This window comes from Anser cygnoides, chromosome 1, assembly GCF_040182565.1.
Source record: "Anser cygnoides isolate HZ-2024a breed goose chromosome 1, Taihu_goose_T2T_genome, whole genome shotgun sequence".
Taxonomy (NCBI): domain Eukaryota; kingdom Metazoa; phylum Chordata; class Aves; order Anseriformes; family Anatidae; genus Anser; species Anser cygnoides.
In genome coordinates this window covers 141825660-141839673 of record NC_089873.1, presented here as the reverse complement: position 1 = coordinate 141839673, position 14014 = coordinate 141825660, and the positions used below count along the sequence as shown (strand labels likewise).

Here is a 14014-nt window from a genome sequence, read left to right as displayed (position 1 = left end):
TAGTCAAGTTTCCACAAACTACTGCTCTGTAGTATTAACACTACATGGCATTTGTATAACACTTTCTATCCTTGGATTCCAAAACTCTTTGCAAAAGAATATGTGTAGATATAATTATACCTGTTCTATAGGTGGCAAAACTAAGGTTTGGAGTTAACTTTGCACTAGGTGACACAGGCCAGCCTTTGTGCTAGGGAATATATTGGATTAAGCTGCTGTGTCACTTCTACTTGTTTTGGTTTATGTCAGAATAGCAAAGATTCTGATCATTGCTTTACTGTTAAGTTTGTATGCAAAATTACACCAGTTTGTTCACGTCAGGCTTGTTTCTTCATAAATAATCTAAGTTATCTCTTCTTTTAACACTGATTCCCAGATTCCTACTAACCATGGGCACACACTTGTCCCATGTGTCCATGTGAGCAATTCCAGTAATGGCAGGTTGGGTGTAAAGGCCAATTCTCAAGGCTTCCTTTTCACTGTCAGACTTGCAGATTAAGAAATGGAGGACTTGCATTCAAGTAGAGTTCTTTCACCTCAAAAGTACTTGATGGATTTCCAGGGCCTCTAAAACAATACGGGTTTTACATGTCCTTCAAAACATTGGCACAATGCTTTACAAAATTATTTACAGAATAGTTTTTGAATTTCCACAACTGTTTATGTAAAGATGATGAGCTTTCATCTGTAAGTCCTTTTTGTCCATCTCAGATCAGAACTACGACATAGTCACCATAGGAGCACCAGCAGCTCACTGTCAAGGCTTTAAATCAGGTGGCCTGCGGAAAAAGCTTCATAAATTTGAAGAGGCAAAGAAACAGTAAGTAGAAATGTTGTTGTGTCAGCTGATATCTTGCCCTTTCCTAGCAGCCCATGTTCAGTGATTTAAAAAAAACATTCCATTCTATGTTTTCGTTGCACCTCATTCAATAGTTCTACTATACAGTGTAAAGATTGTTCTATATTTTCTTCCAAAGGAGGTGAGGAAAAACAGTTTCCCCTTTATATTACCGTATTTGTTTGTTTAATGATAGGTTCTTACTAATAGTTCTTTTAGTGAAATCTTTAATTTTCCTGAATACTTGTTGATTCATTTATTTAGCTACTTTAAGTGTTGGGTTTGAGTTTACCAAATTGTGGCGTAGAAAATTTTCCTTTAGAAGCTCTTCAGCTGCACTACATCGTGCTTTCAACCCACAGCTGTGCCTGATGGGCAAATGCCTCATTGACAATTTGTGTTTATTGCTTTTCTCTTGAGGCTTTATTATATTCCCTCAATGTTTATGTACAGTTTAGGCTTCTGAATCTGGCCTCACTCTGTTCTACAGGCAGGATACTTGACCTCCATGGTCCTGTCTTCAGGGACTGTCTAGTGATCTCTCTGGCAGTACAACCACATGTACTACAGGAAGAGTCAGAAAATGGGAAGATCACATATACTAAAGGGAGAGTCAGCAGTGTGCCCTTGACGCAGAGAAGGCTAATGGTATCCTGGGCTGCATTAGGAGTGTTGCCAGCAGATCAAGGGAGCATGCCTGAAGAAATGCATCCAAAGAACAAGAAAGGCATGCACATACTGGAGAGAGTCCAACAAAGGGCCACAAAGATGATGAACGAACCAGAGCATCTCTCCTATGAGAAAAGGCTGAGAGATCAGATCTATGACTGTTCAGCCTAGAGAAGAAAAAGCTCAGGGGGATTTCATCAATGTCTATAAGTACCTAAGGGGAGGGTGCAAAGAAGACAGAGCCAGGCTCTTTTCAGTGGTGCCCAGTGCCAAGACAAGAGGCAGTAGGTGCAAACTGGAACGCAGGAGGCTCCCTCTGAAGCCCAGGAAGCACTTTACCATGCAGGTGAAGGAGCACTGGTACAAGTTGCCCTCAGAGGTTTTGGAGTCTCCCTCCCGGGAGATCAAAAGCCGCCTGGAGATGGTCCTGGGCAGCCTGCTCTGGGTAGCCCTGCCTGAGCAGGGGTTGGACCAGGTGGCCTCCAGAGATCCCCTCCAATCTCAACCATTCTGCATTTCTGAGAGACACTGCATGGCATCCACGCCAATTACTAAGGAAAAGATAATACCATTTGGGTCTGCATTAGTTTTGCTGCAGTATGGAGAATTGGAGGAACAGCGAGAGCAGCATTATACAGAGTCATTGTAGCCAGGGAAGGGAGAGTTTTATAATGCCCTTCCAAAGAAAGGATTTATACTCTTCGGAGCTGATCTGCCAAGTGCAGCATCAGTTTTGGCAGTTGATAATGAGTAGCAACATCCTGTGGACATCAGTCAGATATGTACTGGAAAGAAAAGTGCAAAAATATGCCTGGTGCAATTATTCCCAACTTAAAGAGTGTGCTAGGATGGGACTAGGGAAAACTGTAAACCAGGAAACACTGTTAGGCTAGGCTTACTTTTCCCATTCTTTTGACACCACTGTTGCTTTCTGAAATACTTTCCTTCTATTAGGTTAGGTACTTAAGTGGGCCTTACTCCTGCAATATCTAAATTCCCATGTCTTTCTTTTTCTTTTTTTCTTTTTTTCTTCTCACTCAATAACTGAGCTCATCAGAGAGCTTAATTTCTACCCAGTGCTTTTCCTGTAAGTGTTACTGAACTGTTCTTTCTGGGTCCATTAAAACTGCAGGTTCCATATTTGAAGAATAACATTTCTGTGGTAGTATGCTCAGCAGAAGATTACACAGGTTGTGGGCCCTTCTTCGGCTACCCCGTAGAATCAGTTTGGGGGGAATTTTGTTTCTCCAGCATTCGCTTAGAAGACAGGTAACAGTAGTGTAGCAATTTATTCCTAGTCATCTAAAAGCAAGGAGGCACGGATAGTGTATCTGTCCAGAGAATCAGAGTAGATTTTTGATGCAGCAGAACAGAGAATCAGGCATTCCATTTCAGCCAGTTTATTCCGTTTAAGTAGGCATTTCTGTCTTGGAGCAGTTGCTACACTCATTATTTGGGAATGTAGAAAGCACACAAAAAAATGAAGTGCTCTGATGTTTGAGGCTAACAGAATACACTGTGAAAGACCTTGTACTGTATAATTGAACCCTCCTGTCATGAGCTTAAAGTGTAAAACCATCTCTATGGGCTACAAAAAAAAAAAAAGAAAATATGAACAAGTGCAAAACAAATTCAGTTAATACAAAAGAGTCTCTTCCATGTGAGTAGGTGTTTAAAAAAAAACAGTGACACTCCCAACAACAACAGTCTGCAGAAATCTGCAGGTAAAGACAATGTTTCAGTCAGTTTCAGTCAGGAGTGGTAGAATTCACGTCCTTCATCTTTAGATATCCTCAGTGCAGATGTAAACATCTGAGCTAGTTATCTTGGGTTGCCTCCAGAGTCAGCGGGGGACATGGTAGATACCTGCATGTGGTGGGTCAGCCAAACTCCCAGCCAGCTGCTTGCCACCCCCTTCTCTCTCCGGAAGGACAGAGGGAAAAAGTAGGAAATAAACAGGAATGGAAAAGCTTGTGGTTGAGATAAAGACAGGGAGATCACTTACCAAGTACTATTGCAGGCAAAACAGACTTTTACTTGGGGAAAATTAGCTTACTGTCAATTAACACATTCAGATAGTGAGTAGCTGAAAGACAAACACTAAAGCAGCACCTTTTCTCACCTGTCTCGCAAGGTCAATCTCACTCCTTTGCTGCAGTCTCCTCTCCCCCTGCCCTGAGTGGCTCAGGACAGGCGGAGGTGGGAAAGGGGTTATATTCAGTACATTGCAGTTTCCCTCTGCCACTCCTTCCCCCTCATACTTCTCTGCTTCAGAGGGTCCTCTCTGGGCAGCAGCCCTCCAGGAATACCCATCTGCTCCAGCATGTGTCCTCCTCTGGCTGCTGGAGATGTCTGCTCAGGCGCCTGGAGAACCCCCTGCTCTGACCTTAGTGCTTCCTCAGCTGCTACTCACCGATTTTGCTCCCTCCTCCTCTCTCTGCCAGATGTTTTTTTCACCTTTTCTTACACACATTTTCCCAGAGGTGTCACCAGCATGGCTGCGGGGCTTAGCTGTGCCCTGCGGTGGGGCCATTGGAGCATGGGGTGGCCCCTGACCCCTTCTCACAGAGGCCACCCATGCCATGCCCCACTGCCAACAGCGTGCCAGGTAAATCCGATGCACTTCAGTAAGTCCTGCTTCTTACCATGGACTGCACAAAGAGACCAAGACTAGCTAAGGTTATAGGGTATAGGTACATCTAGGTTATAGGTGTCTGAAGCTAGGGGAGTTGTAGCTAGTCCTTTAGCTCTGTATACATCAGTATTGATTTTAAGGCGTGTATTTCCAAGAAGTTAGGGTTTGGTATTGCAGGGGGCCCTACTAGCCTAAAACACATCGGGAGTGAGATTCTAATTTGGATTATTGATTAAAAAATGCATTGTATTATGAATGCCATGTCTTGATAGCTAACTCAAGATATGCCAGTAATCTATTCTTTGTACCACTCTGGAGATACGAATTTCATCTTGGCTGTTAATATAAAATACAATTTTAGGATCTCCCTGGTAAGATGGCTCTTTTAATTATTTCTATGCTATCATAAAAACACTATAGTAGAACTGAGTTCCATCTCCTCAATTTCATCGTTATATAGATACTGTTCAGTTCTTTCTCCTTTCACTGGCAAAATTGTGTGTACTGCATCCCCAGCATTTCCCAAAACAACACACAGTCCCCTGGCAATCTGTGTTTTTTTGCTTAAAAGTTTAATCATATGTACCTGCCTTGTTGAAAAGATGACACAAATATGTTATTTCCCCGAGCATTTGTTTTGTTTTCTGCTTTTGGTATTTGCTAACAATCTGCTAATTTTATTTTGGTTTTTGTTTTTTTTAGCAGTTATGAGGAGTGTTGGTGAGTTTTCTGTTTCTGAGAGTTCTGTAGAGAGAGCTTATGTTCTTTGGGTTGTTTTATTTTCCTTTTCTTTCTTTTCTTTGGCAGAGATCTGGTGTGTTTTAATGTGTGCAGGGCTTTTTAATGTCATGCATCATGGCATCCCTAATTGTGCTCTAAATAATCATAGCTGCTTTGTAGAACACAATGTGTGAATGAATTTCATTTCATCTGCAATGTTTGCTTATAATGAACAGCTTCCTGGCTCTCTCTGAGTATAAGAAGTTAGAAAGCTGAAGAACAGAGCACGAGGATGTTGTACCTTTTCCTCTGTTATTTCCAGAGAGAAACCTTCTGCCAGTGATGAAAGATAATTAAGACAATGCTACAGATTTTTGAACCTTTGTAGCAATAGATTGGGCATAGGTTATATTTTTGTGATCTATGTCTGCATTTAAACATTTCCACTTAACTCTTGTTTATTTTTCTTCATGTTGTGGTGCTCAGTGCTATGAAAATGAAACATTACTCGATGGTTCAACAGTGCAGAAGTTCTCTCTAAATTGCTTGTATTAAAGGTTGAACCCCTAATTCACTGAGCATTTAATCCAGTGTTCCAGCTTCCTGATATTATGCAATGAGAGCTGTTCATTTGAAAAAGCAATTGCAGGTTGGAAGGTGAATTTATGTGAACTTTATGCCATAAAATTTTCCCCCAGTCATCCCAGCAAATGTTTGTGATCGAAGATGTAATAATTCTAAATCAGATCTCAATACGCTGCATGGCCTTTCCTGCCAAATACATCTTTGTGCATGTTGTCCACGTTGTTGTGGAAAGAAATTGCTCAGAGGAATTGTCACTAAGATCACTTGTCAATACAGAGCACAAATCACGTTCAAAGAAAGACCTAAAAGCTAAGATTAATTTGCTATATAGCATAGCAGTACTGGGCAGTGGTTGTTCTCTGCTCCACTCAGGTGGGTAACCAGAGGGACACAAACAAGGAAACTCTTTCAAGAATCATTTCTGCATTATGTCCTATCCTTGGAAAATGAATCCCCCATCTTTTCCTGTAACAGAGCTCAAACAAGATAAGGGATTAAGTTCCCCCTTGCCTTAATACCTAGTAAGGGGCAAGAACTGGTATTTGTGGATTTTAAAGCGTGCCTCATGCAACTCTCCTGTATTACCTCACAGAGACACTGCAGAAATGAATGGTATCACTCTAGGAATAGCAGAGGAATTCACATTTCCCAGAGGTAGCGGTCTGAGGCAACTGTGCCTGGAAAAGAAGCTCCTCTCTGTGTAGTCCCTCGGCATTGCTGTGTCCTTCAGGCAGTGCTGAGATCGATGCTCACAGCAGGTTCGTCTGTGCTGTGACCACACTGAAACCATTTGTGAGTGGAAAAAAAAGAGTGTAATTAAGATAATAGAGAATGGATGCTCGTGCTTGATGCCACGTCATGAACGGGCATCACACTTGTCACAGCTGGAGCTGAAGTAAAGGCTTGATCTTCGTGTAGCTTTCCCTCCAGGGAAAAAGAGTCTTTTGTCTGGCAAAAGGAGAGGTGGTGGGTGGGTTGGTTCCAAATAGCTGTGCCCTTTTAATTAACTTCAGTTTAAATTAATTTCCTAAGCTAGAAGGCAGCTTTTGTGATTTTTTTTTTCTTTTTCCATCAGGTAGGATTAACTCATCCTTTAGATGAGTTAACTACTATCTCCCCATCAGTTAGAGAGAGAGAGTCAACATCTGTCTTAGGTTAGGAAAGCAACTTCTGTAGGTGTCTAAACAACATGTGAACATTCATCCTCTCCACTACCAGGTAAATGGTCTTAGTGGACCTGCAGTGTACCAATATAAAGATACGTTTTACCTCAATAGTTTTATATAATTTAGTAGTATAATATTTTTATAATTTGCTTTCCTAGATGGAAAAAGCTAGTTTTTTACAGCTGAGCCTGTACCAGAGTTTTACCAGGTCCCTAGTTTAGTAGAGTGAGGGTGTGCTAACAGAGGCTAAACAAAGGATGGAGGCCTCGGACTAGCCTAGAGATACAATTTGTGTTTGGTATATCATAAGATTGATTTTCCTGCTGTAACTCCAGTCAGGCCTGCAATAGAGGGAAGGATATGCTAGCAGAAGGAATTTTTGTTAATACTACACTGTCTCCGTTACAGACCTGGGTGCCATTTCTGTATTGGAAATAGTGCAGATTTTCTTTTCACAGCACTGATAGCTGTGTGGTAATACTGTTTTGCAAACCAGGCCTCAGTGAAGTGTCTGTGTTGTAAGGAGAGGGAGAATGGGGCAAGCTGTCATTGCAAACGCTGGTTCTGTCGCTGACAGTAAAATCTATCTCATCAGCAAAATTGTCCCTCTGGTATACACGCTCTGCCCACAGTCACTTGGCATAAGGGATGAGTAAATCTGCATCTGCCTTTCAGTAAAGGCAGAGAAAGCTCTAGGATCATGTTCCTGCTGTGCAATTGCCCACTGGCCTTTCACTGTTGATTGCTAGCTCAGGTAAAATTTTGTTGTCTGCCATTAATTCCCCAGCATGCTGCCGTAATGTGTGTACCTCTAGAGCATTTTTCCGCCTTAAATCCATCTTTCTTTTTCAGCACTTCAACAGGTTCCCAGTCTATAATATACATCCCCCAGGACATTGTTAGAGCAAAGGAAATTATTGCACAAATCAACACCCTGAAAACTCAAGTCAGCTACTATGCAGAAAGGCTCTCAAGAGCTGCCAAGGACAGATCAGCTAATGGCCTTGAAAGAACACTTGCAATCCTGGCAGATAAGGTAGGACAATAATACATCTTCACACTGAAGCACACCTTTTTTTAACCCTTCTTTAGTAAATTTCCTTGAAACATTTATTTTACCTTTTCAGTAGTGTATTGTAATATGCATAGTCCTAAATAAAAAACGAAATCAGACTAGCTTTTAGAATTTGTTGCATTTTATTTGGGTTTTCTCCTACTCTTCACACTCCTTTGCCTTCACCTCCTCTTGAGAGTGCAGTGAAAAGCAATGTCCTCTGTTTGCCTCTCTTCAGTTGTCCTATTCCAGAAATGAGCATTTGTTTGTTTTCTTTTATACACTTTTCTCCATAACCACCTTTTTTTAAATTCCCAAGTCACCTGTCAAGCAGCAGCAACAGGACAAAACTTAAGTATATCAAACTCTTCTTAGTGTTCCACTGGTGAAATAAGGAATAATGGTGACAGCCTTTGCCTGAATTAGTGATGTCAATCAGTTATTTTTTGATAGCTGTTAGCAGAAAACAGACTGAAACCACATCTGAACACAATCTTGTTTACAGAGATAAAAACAACTACAGTTTTAGTGATGTCTTCTGTCCCAGAAGCAGATCTGAAGGTTGTAAATGGCAGGAATAGCAGTGTCAGATCACCTTGCCATAAATTGTTCCAGCTGAGGGGATATGTATACAGCTTTGTAGACCGCAAAAGATAATGTGACCACATGTAAATGTATTAGTTATAACGTTCACTCTAAATGACTACAGTGTGTATAACTAATCTGTGGGATTTTCTAAAGCTGGACAAAGTGTGTATATATAAAGAGAAGTTTGTTTTCTTAATAGACAAACAGGCCAGAGCCTTTTCATATTCACTAACTTATAGAAATCTTTTGATATAACATTACTAAATAAGGAAGCAGGTTATATTGATTCGTGAGTTATAACTTCAACTTTTCCTCTTAATTGCTGTGATTTGAGACAGGTTGGTGGGGCTTAAGCATGGTCCGTCTGGTGTGGTAACTATAGTGTGGGCTATAAAAATGTCTGCATGTTGTTCTAAACTTTCATCAAATGCAGGGTGAAATGCAAATAAAAATGCTAAGAATTGCACATCTATTAGCGAAATTTTCATCAACAGCAGGGCTAGTATAGTAGTACAGACTTTGGAAATGTACCCTTTGTGTTTTGGTACCCCATATAGCTTTTTAAGGCCATGGTATAAAATGATTTAAAGGCACCTCATAGATTCCTAAACAGTGGCTATTTTCTTTTATAGGATACTAGTGTGGTTTATTTATTTATTTATTTCTGTGAAAGAATGTAGTATAAATTGTATGTAGAATAATAGAAAGGTGTTAAAATTTGAGGGGTTTATTGCTTTTTAGACCCGGCAACTTGTCACAGTCTGTGACTGCAAACTGTTGGCAAATTCAATACATGGACTGAATGCTGCAAGGCCAGATTATATAGCCTCAAAGGCATCTCCAACCTCTGGAGAAGGGGAACAAGTGATGCTGAGGAATGATCAAGATACACTTGTGGCCAGATGGACAGGAAGAAATAGCCGATCTTCTCTACAGGTGGATTGGCATGAAGAGGAATGGGTATGTTTGCTCAGTGGAGTGATGAATATCTTTTCCTATTTTTTGTTTTTCTCTGTTCTGTTATTTATAATGTTTGTAACTGCTCACCAGATATGCATAGGATTTTTTTTTGGAGTATATTTTTATGCGTCTTACTCATCTACCGGAGGTACTAGTCAACAAGAAAAGAAACTCTCCAGCCTATGCGCACTTACTCCTTGGCATGGAGATATAAACTGGCCTTAATAAATAATTCTCAGTCTCCTAAACATCAGAGATCGCTACAATTGGTGCATTTTTTTTTAAGTCAGTTCCAAGGGAAAGTAAACAGCGTTTAAAGTAAACTGACCGTACTACAAAGGGCTCTTAAACTTCTCCAAAATAAAGCATATTTTGTGTGTGTTAGCTATACAGTTCAGCCTTCCAAACTTTTCTCTGGTTTTATATTCTCATCTAAATATTTAGAACTCGCTGTCCATCTCTGTTTTGATTATGAACAGCTTTTAAAAACTGTTTGCACAAAGAATATAAATGGTTTTCCATACCACACTGCCAATTGAAATGAGACTTGGCCTGTGTAAATTTTGTCATTGTGTAATATAAACAGAAGTAAATTAAATCTCAAAAATAGTCAAGATAAATTAAAACAATGATTAATATTGTGCAATTCCACTTTAGAAATGAGATCCGATTTGTTTTTGAAATGCATCCTTGTTTGTTTTAATTGTTCTGGCATGCTTTGACTTAGAGTCAGACTCAAAATAATGAGATACTAATAAGGCCGATTCAGTTCATTAGATACCAATACGATACAGTAATTTTATCTGTTACTCTGATTTATATAGGAAAAAGACATCTGTATAGAATTATTGTCATCTTTCTTATTCATAAAGTGTTTCTTGCTATTATTTCAATTAACAGTATAGTTGAATAAGTTTTTCTGCAATACAAAATGGTAGATCATTCTGAATCTTTGTAGGTATTCCAGAAACATTTTAGATAATTTGACTGTGGTGTTTTTACCCAGCTGGACAGCTGAGCTCTACCACAGCTGCTCTGTCACTCCCCCTCCTCAAAGGGAAAGGGGGAGAAAATGCAATGGAAAAGTCTCAGGGGTTGAGATAAGGACAGGGAGATCACTCAACAATTATCATCACGGGCAAAACAGACTCAGCATAGGGAGATTAATTATTTATTACGTATTGCTAACAAGCTAGGGCAGTGAGAAACTTAAAGCAAACTAAAAACACCTTCCCCCATATCCACCCTCTTCTCTGTCCTCCCCCTGAGCGGTGCAGGGGAATGGGGAATGGGGGCTGTGGTCAGACTATAGTGCTTCTCCTCTGCTGTGCCTTCACGGTCCCTCTCTGCTCCTGCTCCCCGTGGGGTCCCTCCCACGGGATGCCGTCCTGCCCGAACTGAGCCTGCGGGGGCTGCCCACAGGCAACAGTGCTTCAAGCACTGCTCCCACACGGCTCCGTACCACGGGGTCCATCCCCCAGGAGCAAACTGCTCCAGCACGGGTCCCCCACGGGCGGCAGCTCCCCCCAGACCCCTGCTCCTGCGTGGGCTCCTCTCCACGGGCTGCAGCTCCGGCCCGGGGCCTGCTCCTGCGGGGGCTCTCCATGGGCCGCAGCCTCCTCCAGGCCACATCCACCTGCTCCACCGGGGGCTCCTCCACGGGCTGCAGCGTGGAGATCTGCTCCGTGTGGGACCCATGGGCTGCAGGGGGACAGCCTGCTCCACCAGGGGCCTCTCCACAGGCCGCAGGGGAACTGCTGCTGCGTGCCTGGAGCACCTCCTGCCCTCCTGCTGCACTCACCTGGGGGGCTGCAGGGCTGCTTCTCTCACGTTTTCTTACTCCTCTCTCCCAGCTGCTGTTATGCAGCATTTTTTTTTTCCCCTTTCCCTAACTCTGCTCTCCCAGAGGCCCACCCAGCGTCGCTCCCTGGCTTGGCCCTGGGCAGTGGTGGGCCCCTTTGGAGCTGACTGAAACTGGCCCTTACCTAACACGGGGCAGCTGCTGGATTCTTCTCACAGAGGCCAACCCTGCAGCTCCCCTGCTACCAAAACCATGCCATGTAAACCCAATACATATTTGTACATATTGTGTCTTTTTATTCCTTCATCCCATAGAAAGCTAGAATGGCTTGGGTCAGAAGAGACCTTAAAGATCTAGTTCCACCGCCCTGCCATGAGCAGGGATGCCATCCACTAGATCAGGTTGCCCAGGGCCCCATCTCAGTTCCTTTCAACAGCTTTTCTAAAAGTAGCATTTACACTTGCAGAAATAACCACTTTTAAACATAGAGCAGACACACCCACTGTATCTGACTTAACAAGTCTTCGATCAAATTTCTAAAATGATTTTAAAATATTTTCTGCATTTAGCTAGCTTTTGGGCTCATCCCTGTTTATAAGGGAATGCCAGTTGTTTTTTTTTTTTTTTTCCTATCTGATCCTAGCTTTGAAAAGAATGGAGGATGTCAGCTTCTGCTATCCTTTTGAAGGGAGGAGAGGCTGTCACTGAATTTTAATTGCTCTGGGCCTTAAGGAAATACAACTTTAAAGGAGAAATGTAAACATTTGTCAGCAAAAGTGATTAGGCATTTCCTAGTCAAACATTAGAGTCTAAAGAATAAACAATAGTGCAACTTTAAATGCGACTAATTGGTGAAGGAAGAGGCACTTAAAATTGTTCAGCAAATTTACTTTGAAAATAGTTTTGCAATTTAACACTCATTGATTTTACTACATGTTGCTGACTTGATCGTATATGTTATTTACATATACAGAGCTTGTGTGTGCACAAATGTAAGCATGATTGCCCAGAGGAAACTTTGCAGAGGAATTGGGACTGAAATCATTGGAGAAAATATATTGCCAAGGGATTTGTTACCTAATGTCTCTTCTTATTAAATTGAGAAAGGAATGTTTTCTTTTAAGGAGAAAGTTTGGTTGAATGTTGACAAAAGTCTGGAGTGTATTATACAGAGAGTGGACAAACTTCTCCAGAAAGAGCGCTTGCAAAGTGACAGCTGTGAAGATGTTTTCCAGTGCGACATCAGCTGTACTAGTAAGAAAGGTAATCGTGACACTCGTGCCTACTGGATAAATCCAGAAGATTTAAATGAGAGCTCATCATCCTCACCACCACCATCATCATCCTCACCACCACCATCATCCACACCATCCTGTGCATGCCATTCTCTCACAAAGACAAGTGCGTATGCCAGACACTGCTTCTCACTGCTGCTCTCTCGCTGTGCGCTGGCATCGTTCCTACGCCTCTGTTACATCCTTCCATGTGTTTTTAGTTCGGTGGTGTTGTTAGGCACTGACATCAGGCAGAGAGGGCTGGTGGCGTACGTGGAGCTGCTAAGTCCGTAACTTACTTTGAAATCGTGATCCCACTGAAATCATTGCTAAATCTCCTACTGATGACAGTGACATTTGGGTGTCTTAAGCTAGCAAAGCAGAGGTTTGGGTTAGCATGTGTAGCTTTCCTCTTAGCTTCATCTTCTTTGCGGCAAAGCTTAAAATGGTGAACCTCTATAAAAGATTAAAGAAAACGTGAGAGAAGTGCAAATACTACTGCAACATGAATCATCCCAACTGAGCAGCCAAAGTGTAGGAGGGGAGCCAAGTAGTCCCATGTAGACTGAACTCAACTTGCATGAACCTACCGGAGTTTAACCCAAATTATCAAAAGCTGTAGTGCTGAAGGACTCAGTTAGTTAGACTTCATGTAGCTGGAAAGTAAGAATTGGCAGTGCAAGCTCTCAGTAGAATAATCCTAACAAAAATTGAGGTAAAGTGGATGCTGTATTGAATGCAGTTGCATGTTACCACGAACATGCGAATGAGAGGGACCCTTACCAGTTTAAGGCAGCCTTGCATTAAATTTCAAAATTATTTCATTTTTATATGTACTTCTTTGATTTACTCTCACATTCGTTACATGTGGTCACTATGATATGACCACTTAATAGAGCAGGTATGCCAAATTAAGCTATAGCAAGATTGGTTTGTGTTTTTGTTTCCTTCTGTTTTGTCTTATGTTTGATGGACCTTTGTCCCTCAGTGTCTGTCTGTGACTTCACGTCCATTCCATTGGTAATGTTGCAGAAAAGTTAGAAGGCGATACCTTTAAGAAAAAGAAAACAAGAAGAAAGTTAAAATAAATGTTTAAATATCTTTGTAAAGCTCTTGTTACATGTTAATGTATGTTTTGCTTAGTATTTTAAATGACCATATTTTTCTAGATTAGACTGACATTTTTGTGTATTGTAAAGGAGAGCATAATAGGAGAGTTGGCTCTTGTTTCAGAATGTGTTCTCTATTAATCTTTGACTAAGTTTGTTCTAGCAGTTTGACACCTTTAAATGCTTTTATTTGCTGGCTAGTTTATATGAAGTTTGGTATGTATTTACATGAAAGTTTTATCGGTAAACTTCAATGTACCTTCATATCAATGATTACCAGTTTTGCATTGTTAATATTAAAAAAAAAAAAAGGAAGAATCTGTTGTGGGTAATATCAGAAGCTTTTCCTAAGGCAATTCTATGCTGAAAGCATCTTAGAATAGTCATTTTCTTTCCATTTACTCAGCATTTTCAGTCAATCTTACATCTGCTCAGGATCTTGATACCTGTGCAATATTAAAGCGGTATCAAGCTTTAAAGCTATGGGGCTTGGTGCTGTTTCCCATTGCTACCTAAGCATAAGGGCTAAACCTGAAGTCTGACTGTTGACCAGTGTTGAGCAAATGTAAAAAATCCTGGAGAGGCAATCCTGTTTCTTAGGTACCTGGTCTTAAT

The 14014-nt window shown here is 41.3% G+C and overlaps 1 protein-coding gene across 22 annotated transcripts in view; it reads left to right on the top strand.

Moving 5' to 3' along the window:
- INPP4A (inositol polyphosphate-4-phosphatase type I A) overlaps nucleotides 1-14014 on the top strand; it is a 119637-nt gene that overhangs the window by 79635 nt on the left and 25988 nt on the right. For 9 of the 22 annotated variants that reach the window (XM_066983722.1, XM_066983714.1, XM_066983651.1 and 6 more), the window contains 5 exons: nucleotides 712-820; nucleotides 4845-4862; nucleotides 7466-7649; nucleotides 8997-9215; nucleotides 12141-12417. In XM_066983722.1, the coding sequence (XP_066839823.1) occupies nucleotides 712-820; nucleotides 4845-4862; nucleotides 7466-7649; nucleotides 8997-9215; nucleotides 12141-12417 (807 nt within the window). The remainder of the gene's footprint in view (nucleotides 1-711; nucleotides 821-4844; nucleotides 4863-7465; nucleotides 7650-8996; nucleotides 9216-12140; nucleotides 12418-14014) is intronic. The other 13 variants (XM_066983789.1, XM_066983761.1, XM_066983752.1 and 10 more) reach the window with 5 other exon arrangements.